Genomic DNA, 25,576 nt, shown 5'->3' with positions numbered 1-25,576 from the left:
GTTGGATACTTGGATTGCCTCCCTCTCTCGGGGTCTCAGCTTCTCGTTCTTGGTTGCTCAAAATCGTAAGGACTTGGGACTGAACTCCGAAGCAACGTAATCACGTACAGACATGACGGCGACGATGTATCGTCTGCAACTGCTCAAACCTCCACCAGTCGTCAAGTCCTCGATATTACCAAAATACTCCTACTCGAGCTTCTCAACTCCGACTCTTCACGGGAAACGTCTTCGTAAATTCTCCACTGTTCCTCATCTTTGCTCCAAATTAGATAAACTTCCCGAGGTTCACTGTTTTACATCCCACCTCCAATTCATTCGTAATTCCTGGTTCTGTAATGCTCCCTGCAATCTTATATTTTTATTGTTTTTTTCTTATAAAACAGAGTCCGTCTATAGTTGGGGATCTTCTGGACTATCTGAATGAGTCGTGGACTCAGTTTCATGCCACTGGTATTTCTCAGTATCGCAGAAAATAAAACTAAATGTGCCTTACTTTTTCTTACGAGATTCAATTACTTATTATATTTATAATTTATAATTTAAGTGAGAAAAATATGCTTATATGCTAGTGGCCAAGTGAACAGTTCTGGTTTTGCTACTTCATAAGTAAAAGAAAAATGCTATACATTTGGTTACTGAATTCATCTCTTTGGTGAGGTACTGAGGTTGACTTCTTCCGGAACATCTTTTTATTTTAGTATTTTACATTGGGGTAAAGATAATTGCATTGACATCTGGGAAGGAGTGGGAGTCACAACTGGGAGGAACTGTTGTAATTTGAGAATTGCAGTTATTGTGTCTATGATTTTGGACTTTGTATTTCTCCATTGTATAATGCTATGATAATGTAATCTCATAGCATGCAACTGTTCTGTACTGCAATTAGAGAATTGCAAAATAAATCCTAATGGTTTTTGGTGATGGATTGTTACTTATTTTTCATTATTTATTCTCATCTTTATTTCCAGCTGAAGCGAAACGTCAATTAATAGATGCTGGATTTCATTTACTAAATGAGAATGATGAGTGGGACCTAAAGCCTGGCGGGCGCTACTTCTTTACACGGAATATGTCTTGCTTGGTTGCTTTTGCCATTGGAGAGAAGTAAGTGAAACGTTTATGTATTTTTAAATCTTAAATTTCTGTAGCTTAAAACAATTTGGTTGGTTGTGTGGGGAATCCTTTGTATGGAAATCAATTAACATACTAAGACAATTCCAGCTTCACAAGATAATCAGGGAATTAAAAAGGAATAAATTTCCAAAGGCCTGAGGATATGGCTGCAATACATATGAAAAGAATCAAACAAAGTCCTTTCTTTTTCGGTTGTCCTTGTTGTAACCATAATGTACATCCTCAGTTATTGCGTGTGTTCTTACACATAATTTCATAGTGAGTTATCAAAATGTTATCTGACAAAGCCACAGGATATGGCTGTCTGTGGTTTGTAAATAAATGATGCAATTGTCATTTTTGTTGATGCTGTATACAGATTCAGTTGCTTATTTGTTTATTTCTCTGACTACGATAGATTGTCTTTTTTATTGCCGTTGTTCTAAAATTATGTCTTCCTGTTTGTTTCGGTTGCTTCTTTTCTATTTTGTAAACTATTTTAAATTTCTACTACATATCAAAGAGGTCCATAGCCCATTAAAAAACTGTTTGAAGGCCTACAACCAGAAATACTCTGCACTATACATATGTTGCATATGTTGGATTCAACCCTTATCCGGTTATTTGAAAAGAAAAAACAACAATAAATCTGACATTATAGCTTATAATCAGTAAGAGATTGTCATCTGTGTAACAGATTAACTTTTTCGTTATTTGTAGTCTTCTTCAATGAAATTCCAACCTTAATAGAAGGTCCATAATTTTCCTTCCAAATGCAACAAAGAATGTTTAAAAGAGGCTGATCTCAAAAGAATTCAATGCTAGGGCTTTTAAATAGCATTCCCTTGAGTAAATTTAAAACACTCATCAGGATTATGCAGCCATTACCCAATACTGGTCCCAGCAATTTGCATCTTGGAAGGGGTGGGCTGGTATAGACATAACCTCTGGCACTTTTAGCCCGGGATGACTGCTCTTAGACTAAAACCAGCATTCTTATGCTTGAAAACCTGAGGCAGTGAGGTTTTAGCATTGCACTAGGCAATGGTCCCTATTGATGAAAAATGTTTTGATTGCATTCTCCCTGTTGTCTTTGGGAAGAATGCAGCAACTGACCAGGATATTTTTCTTTTTAACTTCTGAAACATTAGAATTATTCCCAAAGGTGGAGCTAAAGTTTGGCACTATTCATCATTTTTGTAGTCTCTGTTGTTATTTGACTAATGTTTGCCTAGATTTGGTAAAATACTTCTATCTATTCTGCAGGTATAATGTAGGTAATGGTTTTCATGTGATTGCTGCACACACAGATAGCCCATGTCTGAAGTTAAAACCAAAGTCTGCATCATCAAAATGTGGATATCTTATGGTGAATGTACAGACTTATGGAGCTGGCTTATGGCACACATGGTTTGATAGAGACTTAAGCTTAGCAGGAAGGGCCATAGTTAGAAGTGGAGATGGATCCTTTGAGCACAAGCTTGTTAAAGTAAAGAGACCTATTTTACGAGTACCAACACTGGCTATTCATCTTGACCGGTTTGCTTCTTATTTATTATACCCACTTTATCCTTTGTGTTTATAATAAATTTCAGTACTACTGTAATACAAATTCATGTTCTTTCTTTAAGACTATGGTGGTGATTGACATCTGCATGCTTTTTAAAGATACTGTGTAGTTTTTAGTTATGGGATTAGTTTATGAATGATAAAAACTAATTACTTTTTGCTTTATCAAAAAAATAAATAATTAGAATGAATTAAAAAAAACCTATTTGTGGGTTGTGATTTTAGAGCAATTCCTTTAATTTTAACAGAAGATGTAGGCCATAAGGGTGGTCTACCAATGGTATTTGTACTTTTGAATTTTGATACATCTTTAGGGGCTATTTAACAAAGATGTTCCATTGTGAAATCTTAGGTTTACTAAGACTGGTTTTGTGATCACATGTTGGACAAATTCTGGCATCCTGATTCATGTGTCCTTGTTTAAAAATTTTGAGATCATAGTGCCAGATTTGGTGCCTTGTATCCATGATGGACAATGAACATGCTGCCATTACATATGTGGATAGTTGGATCCACTGTTTGTTGGTCTGCGGATTCTATGAAAAGGCAAACATTAAACTAATGCTGGGTGGCTTGTTCAATTGCCATGTCATCTATTTTCAGTTTGTAAATTCAGGTTCATCTATGCATGAATTTTATTTAAATTGTCTAAAAGTTTTTTCTTTTCTTTTTTACAGATTTTGGAAATAAGTCCATTGGCTGACTCAAATGACCTTATTTTCCTTTCTTTAATTCTTTAGTACAGTGAACCAGGATGGGTTTAAACCAAATCTAGAGACTCACCTTGTTCCACTTCTTGCCACAAAACTTGAGGAGACATCTACAGAATCCAAAGAGAAAAGCTTAAAAGCTGCTCACCATCAATTACTTATGCAGGTCTCTACTTCGGTTCTTGCTCAATCCACTAATGCGAAAACTAAAGATATCAGTTGATAACTTGATATGGACTTTGAGGATTGTTTTACTGTGGTATTGTGGTAAATGTGCACATAAATGAGAAGATCATCATTCTGATGAACCTGATAAAGAGATCTTCCTTGCTAAAGGTTGATCTGATAAGATGTTTGCAACCGTCTATAACTTGGACCTTTACTTCTGGACTATTTTTTCTCTCTGACCACCCAAAATAATGATGCAAACCAGATTGTTATTATTGTTGATTAGGTGGCTTTTTCTGGGAAGACAACAAATGTACTTGGTTGGGCCTATCTGGTTGGCAGGAGATGGACTTGTTGTCATGGCCTGTTATTCTTTTTGTCAACCATCTTTATAGCTTATTAGTTGTTTATCACAAATTTCTTTTTAGATAAAGATGAAACCTCCTACACTGGTAAAATTTCAGAAAGCTAGTAGAGCTATATGATTTAGAATATTACACTTGTAACTTAATTAAATGTGATTCCCAGGTATTGTCAGATGAACTGGGTTGTGGAACTGATGAAATAGCGAGTATTGAGCTGAATGTCTGTGATACACAGCCTAGCTGCCTTGGAGGTGCAAATAATGAGTTTATTTTTTCTGGAAGATTGGACAATCTTGCTTCAAGTTATTGTGCACTGAGAGCTCTTATTGATTCATGTCAGTCACATGGAGATTTATCAAGTGAACATGCTGTTCGAATGGTTGCTTTATTTGACAATGAGGAGGTAACTTTTATATGACAAGAACTTGTGTTAGATATGGTTATGCCAGTCTTAGACAATTCAGGCTGAACTGTGTTAAGTCCTTAATTTGCTGGACTTGGAGTAGGTTATTAAAGTATTCCCAGTCACAACTTAAAAAAAAAAAACAGAGGAAAGGACATTTTTACTAGGTTGATCTTTAAGCCTAGTCCTATGGGTGGGCTGAAATATTTTGTTTAGGAAAGAAAGAGGCTTGCAGTCCGTTTTAGTGAACAACAAGCTCTAAGTTAATTAGGTCTTATTTGTGATGCAGTAAACATTTAATGGGTCTGCAATAGAGCCCATCTAATGAAACAATAGGCCTTAAAAAATTAAATTTATATTAATTAATAATCTTATGAGGTGTTCCATTTATTTATAAAAGGGATGCCACTTGTCCTATCCTAACAAGAGAGCTCTTTTCCCTCCTCTAGCCACTTTAAGTGATGTGGCACTTGGCACTCTAAGAAGAGAGGGGTGGAGAGTTACTTAACCACCTCCCTCCTATAAATCCCTCTCCTTGTAGGAGAGAGGGCTAATGCCATTTTGTTGTCTAATACTAATTTTCTGCAAGATTTCTAGCACTAAGAAGCAAGTGAGAAGAGAAAAGAAAAGAAGATCGGCATGAAGAGCATAAAAAAGAAGAGGTAGGGAATCTTGTTTTCCTCCTTTTCACTATGATATTCCTTGTACCTTCTACATGAGATGGAGGCCCATATTCCTTTACTCTTCTCACCCCTTTCTTTCTTCCCATATTTTTTCTTTTTTTTCTTCCTTGTCTCATATTGAAATACATGTAGGGAGATAACACGTCTACAGCCTTGCCTATGAAACTTTATGGTTCCTTGCTTCATTTTGACCCCAGAAATCATTACTTTGTGTGAGGAAAAAAAACCATCTACAACCTAGTTAAAAAAACTTGGTTGATTATGGTTCCTCACACCATGACAATACATATAATCATTATTTAAAGGCCATTTACAGCCTTATTCATGAAATATGGATACTTACGATCCCTATTTTCTTGTTATGCATAAAGGAAAAAAAATTATTTATTTATACTTGCTGGTTTTCTCTGAAATAAAGAGGGAATATATGCCAGAATTTTCGAAGGGAAATTCTATAGGAAAATTCTACTTAGTTTAATTCTGCTTATTTGTACTTCTAAACTAGAATCAAGTGGTTTTCTCTGCCCCTAGTAAAGGTGTAATTAAAGGAACATCCACATAATTTCCTGAATGGGATTTTCCCAAATATCAAAAAGCCCAGTTATTAATCTAATTGGGTGAATTATGTTATGTGAGAAATTATACTAAAAATTTTTCCACTAACAAATTGGCATATCAAACTAGTAGTAAACCAGGAAACTAGACCCTCAAAGTCTGTTGGTCTGTAATTTGTATGAACTTAATAGATATAAAATCTTTGATTTGATTCTGGTGCATGGAGATTTTTTATTAATTTGGTCGTTTCAACAGGTTTAATTGGAAATGGCTATTCCATATACAAAGGGAAAAGGAAGTGAACAAAATAGGACAGAACTTATGGTTTTCTTTTGGTGGGGAGGGGATTATGACATGCAGTCTAGCCCTTTTCTGGTTTTGGTGTTTATGCCAGATTTAGTAATACTTTACGGCTTGCTGCTTTCTTCCACCATATGGTTATTTGTTTATAGAAATAAGCAACCTAAAATTTGTGTATTGGTTTAAGTGCTTTGTTCAACACAAGCTCTCAAGTTGTTCATTCTTGGGGACCGGAAGGCCATGGAGATTTGTGGAATGTTAAAAGGCAATTTATGTTAACAACCATTCTCTACATTTTCTAAATTAAATTAGTTGTAAATGTGGCTGCACAGGTGGGGTCTGGTTCAGTGCAGGGAGCAGGTGCACCAACCATGTTTCAGGCCATGAGACGTATAACTGACTGCTTAGCTCATGAGTATGTAGGTGAAGGTGCTTTTGAGCGTGCGATCCGCCAATCTTTTCTTGGTAATATTTTATTGGTTCATCTAGTTTCATCTTTTCATAGGTGGTATCTTGCGGCATTTTTATTTCAGATTCTTTATCTTGATATGAAGTAACAAATTTGGGGCTCATCACTTATATGGAGTCCAATACCTAACTTATAAGTAGCATATTGGAGATTTGCATGACATGAAGCTGTCCAACTCCTGTGCATCCTTATAGTGGAACCTATTTTAAGGGGGAAAGGAAGAGAACCTATTTTAACCAAGAAAACATACAAATAGTGAAGTGTAAATGATTACAAGGCACATGGTGGTACTTTGAGGTTGACTAGAAAAAGAGAAAACCCCCTATATAATATTCATTTAGAAAGTAGAAGATGCTTGTAATTGTGGGAATGCTGATTCAAGTCTGAGGGAGTCCGCTTTGTGCAAAAAAATGCCAAAGGTTAGGACTGTACCTAGTCTACCCCTCCCAAGACCCCAAATAGCTGGGACCAACATTTTGTAGTGGCCTTTTTTAACCAAGAAATGACTTTCTAGTTGAAGCTTCTACTATCTTATGCATTTGTAAGCAAACTAGAATAGAATACTGTTAAAGTGAGCCGAATAGGGGTAGTTTAGTCATCTCATGTTTGTTAAGTACCTTGCTTATGTTGCAGTTTTATTAGAGATACTTTGCCCTACACTTAAGTAAGGGCAATTTAGTCTTTGTAAATGTTATTAGAACCTAATAAACATTAGGGGTCAAATGAATGAAAGATTAATCAGTTTCGACTAAACCCTCCTGTTCTCTCTTTCTCTTTTCTTCTTCTTCATCTTCTTCTTCCTTCTCTCCTGGTTCGGGTTACTGTAGCTGCATTCGAAACATGGTATCAGAGCGAGGTTCCTGACCTGCTTCAGTTTGTAAAGCATCTCAGCTGTGTTCGTGATACCTTCTTCTTCATTTCTGGTTAGTTAATGGAGAGAACTGGTTCGCCCTAGGTCTGTGACATCACAGCTTGTTTCTCTTTGCTGCGCACAGTCTTCTTCATCAAGGAAAGTGATTTCAGCAGTGAATGGTTGGTTGATACTCTCAAAGGAAGGTTGGTTATCTAGTTCTTTTGTGTTGCTGGTATTTCTGGGTAGAAACCCTTCAAGAATTAGTTAGCACTGATTAGAACCTAGAGAACTAGGTTCATTGTTGCCCTAGAACAGGCTGTGTACAGTAGCCGAATGGTGTAGGGGCTGTTGTAAGTGGTTGAGTGGGTTAGGGCTGCTGCAGGTGGCCGAGTGGTGTAAGGTGTAATGCAATGACCTAGCCGAGTTCTTTGTGGTTGAGTAATGCCCTCTTAAATGTGTTAAACAAGTCTGAACCGGGTGTAGCAGATTTGACTGTGTTATGGTGCTTGTGGTGCACAACTTCTATTGAGTGGTTGTAAGAGGGCCTACATGTGATTAGTGAGTGCTAAATTGATGCTTATGTGGTTCGTGGGTTTGTGAAGTCAGCAGTAGTGTGAATAAGGACAAGGCGTGGGCTCTCACTGTTGTGTTTAGGAGCTGCAATAGGTGCTGAAATATCAAACTGTGAATAACATCAGTCAACTTGTAGCTGAGAAGTCAGGTTAGAGGCAACTGTGAAAGAGTACAATGGCAACAATAGGAGATGGGTACAATGATCAGAAACCTAGTGTGATGGTTTCCCCCGATTACCTAGGGGTACAGATGACCTCAATTAAACTGAATGGGGAAAACTATGTTCCATGGGCTAAATCAGTGGAAGTTTTTCTCAAGGCAAAGAGGAAAGTAAAGCATGTAAAAGATGAGAAGCCACCGGCTGACTCTCCAGAGTTTGATGATTGGGAACAAGAAGATGCTCAAATCATGACTTGGCTACAAGATTTTTAGTGGGGCTGAAGTCGGAGTATGAACCAGTTAGAGCCCAAATATTAGGGGGCTCTTCTCTTCGTACACTTGAGGAAGTATTCTCACGGCTTCGTAGAATTTCTTTGGAACAGACAGAGAACTCCACACAGTTTGATAGATCAGCACTTGTGACAGCTATAGGAGGTGGACATAGTACAAGAGGGGGAGGTCATGCTCCCCGAGGAGGCCGTGGCAGTTCCATGATTGGTCGGGGTGGTCGTGACTCAAGGGGAGGCCATGGCAGAGGGAAGAATAACTCTGCAAGGAAGTGTACACATTGTGGTAGGGAAGGGCACATAGTGAATTTCTGTTATGACCTACATGTCCCTCCCTCCAAATGGGCTAATCATGCGGTAGCAAGTGAGGTTGACATCAATGACAGTAAACAGGCAGATCATACTCCTCTCCCATCTACATCTACTTCTGGGAGGGAAATGGTGAGTGTACCGCATGATGAGTATGAATGGTTCCTTCAAACTACTTCACAGCATACCACTGCCACACTTGCCCACTCAGGTATTGCTTGCATGTCATCTAAAACCTCTCCCTGGATTATTGACTCTGGAGCCTCAGATCATATGACAGGGACTCCAGGTGTGTGCTCTTCTCTTTTTGAAACCTCCACATCACAAACCGTTACACTTGCCAATGGGTCCTCATCTCCCATCTGTGGTATTGGTAATGTTGACATGGCTTTTGTGCCCTTATCATCTGTTTTATATGTACCTAAGTTTCCATTTAATCTTATGCCTGTTAGTAAAATAATCAAAGCTCTTAACTGTTCTGTTCCCTTCTTTCCTTCTACTTGTGATTTTTAGGATCTCAAGATGAAGAAGAAGATTGGTGGGGGCATGAAGCCGGTGGATTGTATTATCTTGACGGTGGTGGATCTTCAATTGCTCTTCAAACTTCACTTACTCCTCTACAATGGCATTGCTGACTGGGACATCCATCTCTCAAGGCTCTCAAGATTTTGGTCCCGTCATTGAGTCATTTGCAATGTGAGTCATGTCAGTTTGGGAAACATCGTCATGTGTCCTTCAGTTCAAGAGTTGAGAGTCGTATGTTGAGTCATTTTTCTTTGGTTCATTCAGATGTATGGGGTCCAATCAAAATAGAGTCTTATAATGGGTACAAGTATTTTGTCTCCTTTATTGATGATTGTTCAAGAATGACATGGATTTAATTAATGAAAGAAATAAGTGAATTGTTTTCCATTTTTCAAAAATTCCATGCTAAAATACGCACACAATTTGGTGTTCCAATCAAAATTCTCCATTCAGATAATGGTCATGAATACTTTCTTACCTCATTTCAACAGTATTTAGAACAACATGGCATTATTCATCAGACTTCATGTGCATTCACCCCTCAACAAAATGGGGTAGCTGAACGGAAGAACCGTCAGCTTCTTGAAACTGCTCGGTCTATTCTTCATCACATGAATGTTCCTAAACGGTTTTGGAGTGATGTTGTACTCATTGCATGTTTTCTCATTAATCGGATGCCCTCTTTCATCCTTCATGGTCGGTCTCCCTTCTCTATCTTGTTTCTCACTTTATCTTCATTTCCATTAATTCCTCGTGTCTTTGGTTGTGTGTGCTTTGTCCACAATCTGAGTCTTGGAATAGACAAGCTAGATGCACGTTCAATTAAATGTGTCTTCCTTGGCTACTCATAGACTCAAAAATGGTACAAGTGTTATAATCCCATTACCCGAAAGTATTATGTCTTGAAGCACCTTTGTCTCCACCTGTACTTCCTCTTCCTCTTCTTGTCAGTGATCCAGTTCCAAATGCTGTTGTTGGAGTAGACTCATCACCTCATCCAGTGCAGATCACCACCGAACGACCACCAATCCGGCATGTGTATACACGTCGAACGACACCGGCCCCTCCTCCAGCTTCTACCTCATCTGCGGATCCTCTCATGGCTCCTATTGTTGAACCTTCAGACCTTGACCTACCCATTGCCTTACGGAAAGGTAAATGCAGTTCTACCCTCCATCCCATTTCCGACGTTGTTTCATTATCTCATCTTTCTACCTCACATCGCCAGTTTGTTTCACGTTTTTCCTCTATTTCCATACCTAACAATGTTCAAGAAGCTCTTAGTTCACCTGGGTGGCGGCAGGCAATGGAGGAGGAACTTTCTGCTCTTCAACATACTCAAACGTGGGAACTTACTACTCTCCCACCTGGTAAGCATGTTGTGGGCTGTAAATGGGTGTATACTGTGAAATACTTGCCAGATGGTAGTGTGGAGCGTCTGAAAGCCAGACTTGTTGCTAAAGGTTACTCACAGTTGTATGGAGTGGACTACATGGAGACATTCTCTCCGGTGGCTAAGATTGGTTCTGTTCATGTACTAATTTCCCTGGCAGTTATGTATGATTGGCCTCTGTTTCAGCTTGATATAAAGAATGCCTTCCTCCATAGTGATCTTGTGGAGGAGGTATATATGGAGCAACCACCTGGGTTTGTTGCTCAGGGGGAGGATGGTAAGGTATGCAGATTGAAGAAGGCAATTTATGGGTTGAAACAATCGCCGTGTGCTTGGTTCGGGAAGTTCAGTGAAGTGGTGAAGAGTTTTGGAATGAAGCAATGCCAGGTTGATCACTCAGTGTTCAACTATTGACTCAGATGCTGGGAAGATCCTATTAGTGGCCTATGTGGATGATATTGTCATTACTGGCAGTGATAAATTGGGGATTGGCAAACTAAAGGTATTTCTGCAAAATCATTTCCAAAAAAAGGATCTTGGAACATTAAAGTGTTTCTTGGGAATAGAAGTTGCCAGGTCAAAACAAGGTGTAAATCTGTGCCAAAGAAAATATGTTCTTGATCTATTGGAAGAAACAGGACTGTTAGGTGCAAAACCGGCTGAGACCCCTATGGAACCAAATGTTAAGTTGAGCAGTGATACAGGAGAAGTATTTGAAGATCCTGGAAGGTATAGACGACTAGTGGGGAAGCTGAACTATTTGACTATCACGAGACCTGGCATATCCTTTGCAGTCAGTGTGGTGAGCCAATTCATGCAGAACCCTCGTATACCTCACTAGGATGCAGTTCTTAGAATTGTAAGGTATCTGAAAGGAGCTCCAGGCCATGGGCTATTGTATAAACTAGGAGGTAAACTTGAAGTAGTGGGGTATACAGATGCAGACTGGGCAAGCTCAATGAATGGTTGAAGCTCTACTACAGGCTATTGCACATTCCTTGGAGGAAATTTTGTGACGTGGAAGAGTAAAAAGCAGACAGTTGTAGCCAGAAGTAGTGTTGAAGCTGAGTATAGGGCCATGACACATACTACCTGTGAGTTAGTGTGGTTGAGGAATCTTCTACAAGAAATTGGGTTTCACATGGATAAACCTATGAGACTGTATTGTGACAACCAAGCTGCACTCCATATCTCATCCAATCCTGTATTTCATGAGAGAACAAAGCACATAGATGTTGATTGTCACTTTGTGAGGGAGAAGGTCCTTGCTGGAGAGATAAACACAGAACATGTGGGCTCGAATGATCAATGGGCAGATTTGTTTGCAAAAGCTCTAAGCTCAGGGAAAGTGAACTATCTATGTAACAAGCTGGGATTATATGACATATATTCTCCAGCTTGAGGGGGAGTGTTAAAGTGAGCCAAATAGGGGTAGTTTAGTCATCTCATGTTTGTTAAGTACCTTGCTTATGTGGCAGTTTTATTAGAGATACTCTGCCCCACACTTAAGTAAGGGCAATTTAGTCTTTGTAAATGTTATTAGAACTTAATAAACATTAGGGGGTCGAATGAATGAAAGATTAATCAGTTTTGACTAAATCCTCCTGTTCTCTCTTTCTCTTTTCTTCTTCTTCATCTTCTTCTTCCTTCTCTTCTGGTTCGGGGTACTGTAGCTGCATTTGTAGTGGCCTTTTTTAATCAAGAAATGACTTTCTAGTTGAAGCTTCTACTGTCTTATGCATTTGTAAGCAAACTAGAATAGAATACATATATTGCCCATATGATTTCTTCTACCTCTCTATATTGTTCTTTCTTTTTCTAAACAGGAAATGGAAAACCACTACAAAGAGAGAAAAAACAGTGCATAGCATTCTGTAATGGAACTTTTTTCTGGCTGTGTTACTTTAGAATGGCAGATGTAATTTTTGGATTATTGCTGTGTTGTTTTATTTTCTTTTTCAATAAGAAATTCCTTCACATCTTACACTTACCCATGGAGAATACTACACATTTTTATTTGTGTGTGTGTGGGGGGGGGGGGGGGGAGGGGGGGGCAGGGGATGGGGGATGCTTTCTTTCTTTTTGAACTCATACCTGCTTCTACCTTTCTTTTTTTTTTCTTCATTTTCTCACCATTGTAGTTGGTTAAAGGTGACAATCTCAAGTTTCTGCAGTCTCTGCTGACATGGCTCATGGGGTTCACCCAAATTTTATGGATAAATATGAAGAACATCATAGGCCAGAGTTACAAAAGGGGCTTGTCATCAAGCACAATGCAAACCAGCGGTATGCCACAAGTGGTGTGACAGCTTTTCTTTTCAAAGAATTAGCAAACATTCATAATATTCCAGTTCAGGTAATTGTATGTGGGATTATGAAATTTTTGGCAACTTTTTTTTCTTTTCTATCATTTTGCTTTTCCCTTTTTTTTGGTGAGACCTGGAATTTTAATAGTATATTCATAAATATACTTTTTCTTTTGTCATCTCATATATTATTTCATCAATGTCTTCACTTATGCTGGCATGAAATTGTGATAAACACATGTTTATACCCCTAGACAGATAAACAACATGTTTGTGCAGGTTGATCATTTTTACCATAGTTGTTGGAACTTATTGATAAGAAGATTGTTCTTAAAGTTGTTGAAGGCTTGTGAGAATCCTTTTGAGATATCAAAATGAACTCAATTCCTTTAGACGTTGAGTTGGTCTTTATGGGAGAGTTGTATGAAGTGAAGATTATGATAGAAGGGGAGGAACTAGTTGTTGAATCATTTGCCAAAATGGTCACAAAGAAACCAAGCAGGGGAGGGGGGGTTAGAAGACAATCCAATGGCAGCCTAGCAGGTGAGAGAATTAAATTTAGCATTTCACATTTGAGGGATAGGCATATGGAATATGAAATGCTACCAAATGAAATTAAAAGGGCTGGTAGGGGTGGGATAAGCCTCTTAATGTTTTTGATTGATTTTTAAAGAATATTTCAAGGTGGGTCTTTTAAAATGAAGAAGAGAGGGTGGGGTCTGTTATGGACGAATTCCTCGGAAAGACGTATCATCGCCGCCGGCAGCAACAGGAACCTTACCCACCGCCAGATTAGATTAGATCATCTTTCTTGTTCTTATCTTATTCTATTGCTCTTATCTTATCTTGTTAGTAAGTTATCAGATTAGGATTAGTTTATCTTATTATCAGATTAGGATTAGTTTATCTTATTATCAGATTAGGATTAGCTTATCTTATCCTTAGCAAGATAGAATTGGAAGTCTCCCTATTCAGCAAGGAGACTCCCTAAGATTATGACTCTTGTAATCTCCTATTTAAGGAGACACCATTATTGAATGAGGATATCGAATATTCAGTCAAGAAAGAGAGTAAAGGAGAGTTAGGTGATCTCTTGAACAAATCACCATTAGGGCGCCTAGATAGGTTCATCAAGAGCAGGGAGGAACAAGGGAAAACAGAGGGTTTCCCCTGTGGACCGACCCGTGACGAGATCCTATTCACGGGCCCATAACATTTTGGTATCAGAGCCAGTCGTCATGGGAGATCTGCAGCAGCTATCATCCAGGGTCCACGAACTAGAGCATAGGCTCGTAGAAACCAGCAGGGAGGTTCGTGAGGTCAAAGACGATGTCCGGGAGCTGCGATGCTTGTTGGAATCGTATTTCTCTAATAGGGAGAGGAATCCAGAAGGGGCTGTAACCACAAACAGCCTCTGACCAGACTTGACGGAGCCGTCTGGCAAACAACAACAGCAGCAGCAGCAGCAGCAGCAACACCCTCAGCCACAACAGCCAGACAACCAACAACAGCAACAACTGCAGCAGCAGAAGCAACAACATGATCAACAACAGCAACAACAGCTTCTCCGAGCAGCTATTACTAGTCCTAGTATAGTTGCCCCGAAACTGGGCCCTAAGTCCTATGGGCCCTTCAAGGTTCTACGACGGATTGGCAGTGTGGCCTACCACCTGGAACTGCCAGAGACCAGCCGGATTCATGATGTCTTCCACATCGCCTTGCTGAAACCATTTAGGGGTGTTCCTCCGGACCAAGTCCCCTCCCTGCCACCCGTGCAAGATGGAAAACTGATTCCCCAACCTAAAGTTGTCATCCACTCTCGTTTCAATCAAGGAGTTCTTGAAGTCTTGGTGAAATAGTGTAGCTTACCATCGGCCGAAGCCACATGGATCCCATTGACAGAGTTCCAAGCCACATATTCGGAGTTCAATCTTGAGGACAAGCTCGTAGTCTAAGAGGGGAGTAATGTTATGGACGAATTCCTCGGAAAGATGTACCATCGCCGCCGGCAGCAACAGGAACCTTACCCACCGCCAGATTAGATTAAATCATCTTACTTGTTCTTATCTTATCTTGTTAGTAAGTTATCAGATTAGGATTAGTTTATCTTATTATCAGATTAGGATTAGCTTATCTTATCCTTAGCAAGATGGAATTGGAAGTCTCCCTATTCAGCAAGGAGACTCCCTAAGATTAGGACTCTTGTAATCTCCTATTTAAGGAGACACCATTATTGAATGAGGATATCGAATATTCAGTCAAGAAAGAGAGTAAAGGAGAGTTAGGTGATCTCTTGAACAAATCACCATTAGGGTGCCTAGATAGGTTCATCAAGAGCAGGGAGGAACAAGGGAAAACAGAGGGTTTCCCCCGTGGACCGACCCGTGATGAGATCCTATTCACGGGCCCATAACAGGGTCTTGGAATTAGTAACATCTCTCGGGAGTGTAATGGGTACAACAATAAGCGGTATATGGTGGATTATGTTGATTGTAGAGTTAGATTTTGGGGGGTTATGATTTAGGAGAGGGAAGAGTAATTATTTGGTCTGTTTGAGTGGGTAGGTTTGCAACTTTAATCATTTAAGTTGGTGAAATTTATGAGTCAATTAACTGATAAAAATTATGAATCCATTAAATAGAAGTCTCATTGGGCCTGAACTATATTGTGTTCTCACCTGAGGCTGGTTGACAGACTAGGACATCCATTTAAAGGGGAAGTTGGACAAATCTGGGCATATTGGTAACTCTTTTCTTGATTATTGATGGTGGGTTCTTACCTACATAACCAGGCTCTTTCCTCTTCTCCATTGAAGAAAGGAGGTTAGGAATGAAGGACAGTTGAATGAGACCCTTTCATTGCCGACCAATTCTGATATGGTAATGGAAGTGGATAAGGCATGTGAGATCCCTTTAGCTTTAACTGACATTAAGAGAGTGCGATGTTGCAGTGGGTTTTGGATGGAGGAATCAGTGGGTTTTGGGTTAAAAAGATAGGGAGGTAGGAATTGAGTATGTTTCTATTAGAGGGGAGGAGGTAGTTGAGACTTCTTTCGATGGAGGAATCATTGGGTTTTGGAAAAGAAAGGAGTCCCAAGGTATGTGGACCTAATTAAGAATATGTATGGGGGCGCAAAACTAATGCTAGAACACCTATGGGAGAGACGTCAAATGTTATGGTTACAGTGGGTCTTCACCAAGGTTCAGCACTTCGTCTTTGCTTATTTGCACTAGTCATAGATGAATTGACCAAACATATTCAAGAGGAAGTCCCTTTGACTGATGTTTTCCAATGACATGGTATTAATTGATTAAACTAGTGAAGGATTAAATACAAATTATTATTATTATTTTATTATTATTGTTATTGTTATTGTTATTGTTATTGGGGCATATTGTCCTGTACCATTGGGTCTTCACCAAGGTTCAGCACTTAGTTTTTGCTTATTTGCACTGGTCATGGATGAATTGACCAAACATATTCAAGAGGAAGTCCCTTGGTGACTGATGTTTTCCAATGACATGGTATTAATTGATTAAACTAGTGAAGGATTAAATACAATTTATTATTATTATTATTATTATTATTATTATTATTGTTGTTGTTGTTGTTGTTGTTGTTGTTGTTGTTGTTGTTGTTGTTGTTATTATTGTTATTGTTATTGTTATTGTTATTGTTATTATTATTGGGGCATATTGGCCTGTATCATTGGGTGCTTTTATGTTTTTTTTTATTTTTTTTTCAAACCGGTTTAGGGGGTTGGTTTAAGGCCCATCTATCAGACCCCGAAACACCTACTTTGTGAAATTTTAATCCTTGAATAGGAGTGCAAACCACACTTAGGATTGGAGACCAAGAGAAATCAATGTTACCTCTTCTATTGCCTTGGTTCAATTATTCATAACAAAGGAGTTATTGAGGAGGATGTGGCCTATGGGCTATAGAATTGGAGTAGGGTGGGCAAAATGAAGGGGTGCATCCAGAGTCTTTTGTGAGAGGTGAATACCACTTCAGTTAAAAGGAAAGTTCTATAAAATAGTTGTAAGCCCAGCTATGTTTTATGGAGCAGAGTGTTGGACGGTTAAGAAACAGCATGTCCAAATAATAAGTGTGGTAGAAATGTGAATGCTTGGATGAGTGGTAAAGCTAGGAAGGACATGGTTAGATTAGAAATGAAGTCATGCAAAGGAACCTAAGGGTAGCTCCAAGAGATGATAAGATGAGAGAAAATAGATTGAGATGGTTTGGCCACATGCATATAAGACCATCTACAACACTCGTTAGAAAAAAGTGATTTGTTACAAGTTGAAGGGGCTAGAAGAGCTAGGGGCAGACCAAAAAGGACTTGGTGGAAGTAATGAGAAATGATTTAAGTGTCCATAATTTAACCATGGATATGGCATTGAACACAATGGAATGGAAAAATAGGATTCATGTAGCCAACTTCATATAGCTAGATCAAGGCTTGGATGATGATGATTGAAATAGGATGAGCATGGGGGGTGTTTTTTATTCAGAAAGGACGATATGTAAAGAGTTCAAAGAAAGAGAGAAAAGTAGTTGAGAGGGAATCATAGAAGGTCATCTATAAGTAAAGGTAAGTGTATAGGAGAGGCAAGGATATTTCTTGTCATGGAGTGTAGACTCAAGAGAAGATTAGTAATGGAGAACAAGGGGTGGAGTTATAGGGGAGTAGGTTTGATGTGGGGGAATCTTCATTGTCACGAGAATCTCTTCATGGAACATGAAAGGTTAAGAGTCCACAAATGGAGCAAAATTGGTGGTATCATGGCAAGAAGAATGGGGAGAGATTAGGGGTGATCATGGACCCGACTGGGCTTCTGTGCCTATAATTTTAAATATTATACACTTCATATATATGGCATGTTATAGATGTATACATATATCTTAATGTGATATAAAATATTATATATTGCAGGCTGGGCCAGGATAGAATGTCACCCCCAGGTGGGATTTTGTTAATGGTTGTTGAGTTGGTGGTTTTGGTTGTTAAGATGTGGTTATGGGTCTTGGTCTCAGAGTGTCCATGTCTATTTCTGTTAGTAGTGGTCCTTATTTGCTGGATCAAAACTGTAATGTGTCTTTATTGCTTGTAATTTTTGAATTTTTCTTTTGGGGTTGGTCATGGTGGGGGATACTGCTGTTGTCGAATTATTATTTGTTTTACTGATAACAATAAATGAATTAAAAAGAAAATAAATTGGATAGAATTTGGAAACTCTCCTGGTAGTCTTCCCAAAGTTTAAGGCTGTGATTCTTATCTTTTTGGTTGAGGGAAGCTCTCCCCCCTTTAATATAAAATCTCATTTACCTCTCAAAAATAAAATGAAATAAAATGAAGTTAAGGCTGTTGTGATTGAGCAACTGCTCATATGTGGAACTCAATTCCTTACCTACTCCAATTCATAGAATTGTTACCTTCACCATAGAAATTGTGAATCTTGAAAAAAATGGACTTGGTGTGCATAAAGTTTCTTTCTTCTGAAGACAGCCTAATTTTATTTGTCAGAGAGAACATTGTATCTTCAGGTTAGGAAGGGTGGGTATGTGGAAAAGATGTAGCTAATCGCTTTCCACAGGTTAACCAGTAGATCTGCTGTCTTAGGATGTATGTCATATTTGCTTTTGACCACAGAATATTTGCTTTTGACTACTTGGTTCCATGAAGTTTTTATTTTGAGAAAGTCCATTTTACAATGTCAATTCTAACAGCTCTAGTATGAGAATTTAACGGCAGATGTTTTACTCTACCACCTCATTGTTCAGTTGTTTGAAAAGTTAGTTTTCCAAATTAGTGGTAATTCCTCTCTTTTGCAGAGAACCATTATCATTTATCATCTTCATCATCATCATCATCCAGATCTTAATCTTTGATCTATTTTAATTGACATGTTTGTCTTTTAACACATTATTTGTTGGGTGTTCAGGAACTGTTTTCTTTCATTTTTTTTGTTTTTATTTAGTTATTAATTCATTTTAAAGTTCGGGTGTTTTCCTTTCCCATGGGTAACATAGTTCGGTGGGGCTTGATTTATGTCTTGATTCTTTGATATTAGAGGTGTAAAACGGGTTGACATGATCCGCAGGCGGCCTGCACAAAGTGTGGGTCATGCCATGCTGGCCCACGGTCGTCCCAGGCCGTGCTGCCCTCCCCTGGGATAACTTGGGGGGTCGGCCCGCATGGCCCACAGCCCAAGCCCACACGGGTTCATGCCATTCCATTCCATGGGCCGGGCTGGTCCATGAACCAAGCCTTGGGCTAGGCTGAGCCATCAACTGGGCCAAAGCTATTTATTTAAAAATTTGAAAAAATAAACTTAAATTTTTTATTTTATATGGATTTTGATGGATGCAATTACTTATATATAATAATTAAATAAATTAGTATAATAAAATTGAAAACAATTGCTTATTTTATTAATATATTATTAATTATAATTTATATAATATATTATATATTATATATATAAATAATATATATGGGCCGTGTCGGCATGCGGGCCATGGGCAGCACGACCCGTTCGGTTGTGCCATGCCGGCCCGGCCCACAGACCTAAAACCCCAGGCCCAACATGGCCCACACGATCGTACCGGACCTGGCACGACCCATAGACTGTTGTGACAGGCCAGTCCATATTCATGCCGGGCCACGGGCAGCACGGCCCGATTTACACCTCTATTTGATATTATGGGTCATTCTTGGTCTTAAAATATGGCATTGTACAAAAATGGTTGAGCTACTAATAAAAGTACCATTGTTCCTGTCTAGCCACTGGTTCTTGGTCTGAGCTTGGTCCCATCTTGTTAACTCGTTGATGGGTTTGTCAGGTTTTCACTCAGGCTCACCTCATTTCAGACCAGCCCATTTGCGTACCCGCGACCATGGATAGTTTCTGTTCAAAATATTCATTTCGGGCCGAGCTTAGAAAGTAAAAACAAACTTCATTTTGCGGTGGCAGAAATGCGTGGACTTGTAATAATTTGCCAACCTGTTAATTTCTATGTAGGAATTCGTAGTAAGGAACGATATGGGATGCGGATCTACAATTGGCCCCATACTTGCTTCAGGTGTTGGAATCCGTACCGTAGATTGTGGCATTGCTCAGCTTTCCATGCACAGGTACCTTTTTGTCTTACCTTTGAAAGATTATATTTATTCATTTTCCACCGGAAGTCTAAGGTCCAAGTTCTAAGTCTTAAGTAAACAGCTTCCCTTTACATGTGGGGCAGTTTCACAGGTAATCCATGATTTAGCCGTCCAATCTATTTCATTTTTTCCTAGTGGTTAGGAGGGATAAAGTTAATTGACAGCTGTCTGGAGATGGGATGGTTACAGTAATAAAGTTGGATTGATATTAACTGTTTATGAACTCCTTATGGGGCTTTTTATACAGTTGTTGTATGACAAGTTCTAAGCCATTTATAGACCAAATGGATTTCATGCCACAGGCCCACAGTTCATCCCGCGTGCAATCATTGAACATTTGTTTTCCCTGTTAATGGTTTACGCGTTTGAACAACAACTTTTTATCCATAGTGACAAGAAATTAGACCACAATTAACAAGTGTTTGATGGGTGAGGTCTGTTTTACGTTCTCTATACATTTACGTGGAGGTGAAACAAATGTGCATTGATGAATCATCCTTCCACAGTGAAGTTACTCGTTTAACAGTCAATAATACCCTTAGAAGATCTTTCTGGGTTTAAACTTTGCTGCCAGCAACCCAAGTGGTAAATGGGTTTTCTAGAACAATGTTCGACTCTTGCTAAATTCTTCTTAGCCCTTCAAAGAATTAATCAGTTAGGACTTAACAGGCCCATATTACCAGGCCTTAATAACTTGTACACCGTGGAGTGGGTGTTGCTTCTGTCGATTTTCGCCCACTCCCAACCATGAGCAACCCTATTTGAACCCTAGGGACAAATTGGTCATTTAATAAAAGATTGAAGAGAGCTTGTTGGAGTACTTTTACATATTGTCCGGGGCATTTGGTCATTAGACGCTGTACCTGAACCTTTCTTCCTTTTGCTTTGACCTGTGGAGCCCTTGGGCTGGAACCGCAGAGGAAGATTTTGTTAATTATATATTAGATTGAAGTGACGTTGGTATAGAGATTTTGATGATGGTCAACCAGTATGACAGAGCTGAGTTTGAGACCATGTCATATCCTGGTCTCCCATGTGGTGATGAGTGTTTCTCTGCTTTTCAAACTTCCTGACCCCCCCCCCCCCATTGACTTCTACGAATCCATGACGTTACCTCTGATAAATCCTCCCATCAGGCCATCACTACTCCCTTCCTAGACACGATCTCCATGAAAAGCTTCTTTTCTTTCATTAGATCCCATGCTTTAAGAAAATAAAAAGCAATGGAAGAACAAATTGTGACCGCATGGCAGGAACAGTTGATGGGGCTCAGACCGCTGTAGCGAATTTTGCCATCTTCAACCGTTTATTTGATGGACCAATCGTGGACCATGTATTATAAATATCTGCTCATAGATGCCAAATTAATGGTTTGGATTTTTTATGAAGGGAACGATGAAATTGGACCTACATGCTGTGGCGTCATCATTATAATTGTTTTTTATCAATTCGAAAATTGGACTGTTTAGATATTGAATTTGATTGCACTTGTCTTAATTGCAGCGTGAGGGAGATATGTGGAAAAGAAGACGTTGATATTGCTTACAAGCATTTCAAGGCATTCTACAAGACATTCTCAGGCATTGACAGGAAGCTAAATGTGGATTAGTGTAAGCTTTTTCATGTTAATCAGGTTTCTGATTCTTAGTTCAGAATTTTTTAAAACATAAAAAGTGAGAAAGAAAAGAAAATGTGAGAATCAGAAGCTCCAACTTTTTAAGACTAAAAAATGATTATATTCCTTTTGCCTCCCTGGTACATCTTAAATAGTTCTGCACTTCATCATCTCAACACCAGAAAAAGATATAATAAGATGGAGACATGGGTAGGTAACAAAGTACTCTGGTGGAACAAAAGATACTACTGTCCTATAACTGAAACTGGATTTACCATTCCTTTTGACTCCTATGGTTTCACACACAAAAAAAAGGGTGTAGTATCTATCAGACCATCAGGATTTGCTGGAACTAGGCGGATTTGGGGTGGAGGTGGAACTGAGGTTGAGGTCTGGGATAAGGTTCGTGTTGGGTTTGGGGTTTCCCTTGGCAAGCTTCTGCTTAAGCTCAGATAACAGAGCCTGATTCTCCTGGTTGAGAAGCTGAGCTTTCTTCCTTAGCCTCTCATTCTCTTGGATTATGTAGCAGTTCTGCAGGTACAGCTTTGAGTTCAGCCTTTCCATGACTATGAAAACTTGGAACTACCTGTAAACGAAAACAGTAAACAGAGAACATCGGAGTATTAGAATCTTTTTTGGCTTTCAAAAGTTAATAAAGTATTAGAATATTTTTTATTATTAAAACGAAAAAAGCAACAGAGGGGTGAGAGAGAGTACTGCTACACTGGTTCTTGGGAAAATAAATTCATTTTACAAGAAAAAACGAAAACTGAAAATAAGATAAAAAAAAAAAAAAAAAACTTCCATAAGAAAGTAAGAAACAACAGACTTGAACTTGATTTATGATACGCAACGCAAGGATGTAACCATAAAAAGAGAATTTTCTCAGCTTGTCCTTTGCCCCGGAAGATAATAAATCCAATTTAAACCAAAAACAATATCAGCTAAATAACTAAAATATAATCTGAATGCTGCTAACTTCAAATAAGAGAAACCTAGCCCCATAACAGAATGGTCCAATCTCAATTAGGGTGCAACTAAACATGCCTCCGTAAAAATAAGATACAGAAGAAAAGAATATCAGAAAGAACAATTGAAGTTTTGGCGGCCAAAAATAACTAACTAGGCCAAAGTTGGCAAGGTAAACGAACAGAGGAGTTGTTAAAAACAGAGAAATAGAAGAGGAGGTTAAAATCCTGGAGAATCCAAACATGCATTTAAGAGTTTCTCCCTTCACCGTGAAGTAAAGAATAAGTTTCGCAACAAAATAGTATGACGTTCAAAAGCCAAGCCTCTTTAGACATTTATAAATAATGTAATTCATGCCTCAGATAGAAAAGTTGGCTCTTCTGGGTTATAGACTAACGCAGAAAAAGGGAATCCATCTGGGTTGAAAATATTCCAATCTCCCGAGATTGAAAAATATCTACTGGTTTTGAACGTGACATGTAAAGAAGTAGAGAAGCAAAACAACCCAAAAACAACAAATTCCAACGGCAGCAAGTACCCATCTCACCATACTCTTCTGCCCACTTTTACTAACTATAATAAAGCAAGAACCTGAAGCAACAAAACAAGTAACCTCCGATACAAAAAGAAAGAAAAAGGGCATGAAAAGAGAGGAGACAAGCAGAAGAGGAGAGAGAGAGAGAGAGAGAGAGAGAGGGAGATGTGGGGGCTTCTCTAGCTTTTCATAAAAGATCACCTTTTTGAGGTGGTTGTAAGAAGAAGGCTTCCTTGGTCGTGGAAGTTGCTGGAGTGGAGTGTAGTAGTAGGAAAAGAGAATAAAAGGAAGCAAAAGAGAGAGAGAGAGAGAGAGAGGAGTATGAGTTTGAGTTGTGAGGGACGCAAAGAGGGAGTGATAATATATATAGAGTAGAGGGGAGTGGTGGAGGAGGGGACATGCCTCTTCTGCCACAACAATCATGCATGTGTAAGCACGGAAGGCGGCCGGTAGGGGCGAGGATTTAATGTTGTATGATGATGGCTGGCTGGCTGGGCTGGGCTGTGGCTGGTGAGATGGCCTGGCCGCTGGCTTTCTGTTCTGCCCCCTTCAGCCCTTCTTGTTCTTGCCTCTTTGCCTTGGCGTTGGCAAAGGGACGGGGGATGGATGGCGTCATGTGATGATGGTTATGTTCAGTAGGGGTATTCTCGTCATTCCACGGGGTATTCTTGTAAAGACTCATTTTTCTTTAGAGGGAGTGTTTTCCAAATGATGGTGGGCTCGGCCGTCCGAAGATTCGCAATGATGGTTGGATTGGCTCGAACCGACGGACTCCCATCATCACCTCCACCCCCCATCATCGATGCTCTTTTGTTTTTATTGTTATTATTATTATTAATCCCTTCCTCTCCTCTCTCCCTTATTTCTTTTGGCTATTTTTAGCCCAATCTATCTTTCTTCCTTTTTTTTTCTTAATTCATCCTCATGTATCTTTAACGATTTTGCCCATATGGGTTTTCATGGTTTGAGGTATTAATTGGTCATTTGGTGGACACCCTTTTGTCTTAATCATCATTTTGATATTTTGCATCTTGATTTTCTGCTTGTAGTCTCATCCTCTGTTTTTAGATAAATATAATTATCTTTTCTAGTCTAACTTGACTGTAAGAAATGGACCATTTTTTCCACGAGGGTTTTGATAAACCAGGGGCAAAATTGGTCATTCGGGGGGGTGTGGGACTGTGGAGATGTTTTTAGGAAGAGTTTTGTAAGTTATAACTAGCATTGTGAGTCTTGTTTAATTTGGAAAAAAGAAATTAAAAAAAAATTGGCGTCTTTTGGTAATGCCTGTAGCTTTCTATTTGATGGGCTACTAATGTTGGCTAAATTGCTAATGCATGCGTATAAAAGCACTGTTTTGCCCCCCATAGTTTCCAAAGTTGCACCATCCATGAATGATGATTCTTTCTGTGTTTTCGTTTTACAATAATAACATTAGCAATAATTAATCCTTGTTGAGGCACTGTGGTCCAAATGTAGGATATAGCACTCCTTTATATGGAGCAATACACGTATATACGTAGAGCAGTACATACGTATACGGTGCATACGGTATTCAGTCAAAAAATGGAAAAAAATGAAGAGTGGTCTCACTGGTCAGCATGTAACGTGCACCATGCACCAGGGGTAAATGATGATAGTTCCAAACCGTGATATAAATTTAGGCTGAAACTAATCATGATGGCCAACCCTAATAATAGTCTCCTTCACTCATCCTCTCTGCGGTGTAATTTGTAATCTCTCTCTCTCTCTCTCACAGCCCTCTTAAATTAATTTTGCTTTTTGCAGAAATGTGTCCTTAAAGGAAATTTTTATGATCTAAGGGTTAGGTTTTTATCATAAATGAATTCCGTGTTGAAGAGATTTGCATGGCTTCTGTAACGGGCATTCATTCAAAGTGCACTCTTTTACTCCCCATTGGCCATATACCCATAATGCAATTCCAAACAGAATCTCTTTCTTTTTTCTACTTCTTTTTGCTGCTGTGTTTCTAAGATTTCCTCACTCTAAAAGTGGGTAAGAACAAGTTGGGTCTGTAGTCTGTACCAACTCCATCAGAACTCAACTCAATGAAGCTTGCAACACTTAACGTTCTGCTTTCAGGGTTCATTAAATCATACCCCATTATTATACCTCTGCATAGTGAATGATGGGAGGAATGCCCTATACATCATTATGGTAAATTACCCCGAAACCCTAATTCTTAACAGCACACGTGAATGAGCTTAGGCTGGTGGTTAGTTGTATTATTAAGTGTTGCAAATCTCCTTGTTAGATTGAGTGGTAAAGGAACAAAGCTTTCATGTGGCTGAGGGAAGACATACTAGGATTTTTCCTCCCGTGACTAGTTATGATGGATCTGGTTTTGTCCGCCTGAACCAACCTGCCTGTAACCTCCTTACATGGAGAAGAAGTTTCTTAGTTTATCCCAAAAAGAAATGGAAAACAGAAACCCTAAGAGGAGAAGAAGATAAAAATAATGGCATTAACAGGTTTATAGGCAGACAGTCCCTCCAGTTTCAGACACATTGGCCAGACGACATAGC

At 39.0% G+C, this 25,576-nt stretch overlaps 1 protein-coding gene and 1 long non-coding RNA gene across 3 annotated transcripts; one reads left to right on the top strand and one right to left on the bottom strand.

Moving 5' to 3' along the window:
- Window positions 1–21,669, top strand: LOC148847386 (Zn-dependent exopeptidases superfamily protein). Of its 2 annotated transcripts, XM_088950294.1 has the most exons (10): window positions 2–286; window positions 387–453; window positions 972–1,107; window positions 2,383–2,655; window positions 3,426–3,561; window positions 4,092–4,331; window positions 6,202–6,334; window positions 12,612–12,793; window positions 19,772–19,884; window positions 21,415–21,669. In XM_088950294.1, the coding sequence occupies exons 1-10, from the start codon at window positions 113–115 to the stop codon at window positions 21,518–21,520; spliced, it is 1,560 nt and encodes a 519-aa protein (XP_088806420.1). In that variant the 5' UTR covers window positions 2–112; the 3' UTR covers window positions 21,521–21,669. The 2 variants fall into 2 exon arrangements, with proteins under 2 accessions (XP_088806421.1, XP_088806420.1); XM_088950295.1 differs by lacking the exon at window positions 12,612–12,793 and having other exon boundaries at window positions 1–286.
- On the bottom strand, window positions 21,625–23,619 carry LOC148847385 (uncharacterized). The gene is made up of 2 exons (XR_016100871.1): window positions 23,232–23,619; window positions 21,625–22,112 (listed from the first exon to the last, which is right to left on the bottom strand). It is a non-coding gene; the product is annotated as an uncharacterized LOC148847385 (long non-coding RNA).
- Window positions 23,620–25,576: the final 1,957 nt, after the last annotated feature.

This window comes from Nelumbo lutea, chromosome 6, assembly GCF_056320005.1.
Source record: "Nelumbo lutea isolate HS-2025 chromosome 6, American lotus-T2T, whole genome shotgun sequence".
Lineage (NCBI taxonomy): Eukaryota > Viridiplantae > Streptophyta > Magnoliopsida > Proteales > Nelumbonaceae > Nelumbo > Nelumbo lutea.
The sequence above is the reverse complement of the archived record's forward strand: the minus strand, read 5'-3'. Positions and strand labels throughout refer to the sequence as shown.

Bases quoted from the DNA above. Each gene is read 5' to 3' on its own strand.
- LOC148847386 (XM_088950294.1), top strand. From the start codon at position 113: ATGACGGCGACGATGTATCGTCTGCAACTGCTCAAACCTCCACCAGTC. The intron at 3,562-4,091 runs GTCTCTACTTCG...TGTGATTCCCAG, and splicing joins ACCATCAATTACTTATGCAG to GTATTGTCAGATGAACTGGG. The intron at 12,794-19,771 runs GTAATTGTATGT...ATTTCTATGTAG, and splicing joins TTCATAATATTCCAGTTCAG to GAATTCGTAGTAAGGAACGA.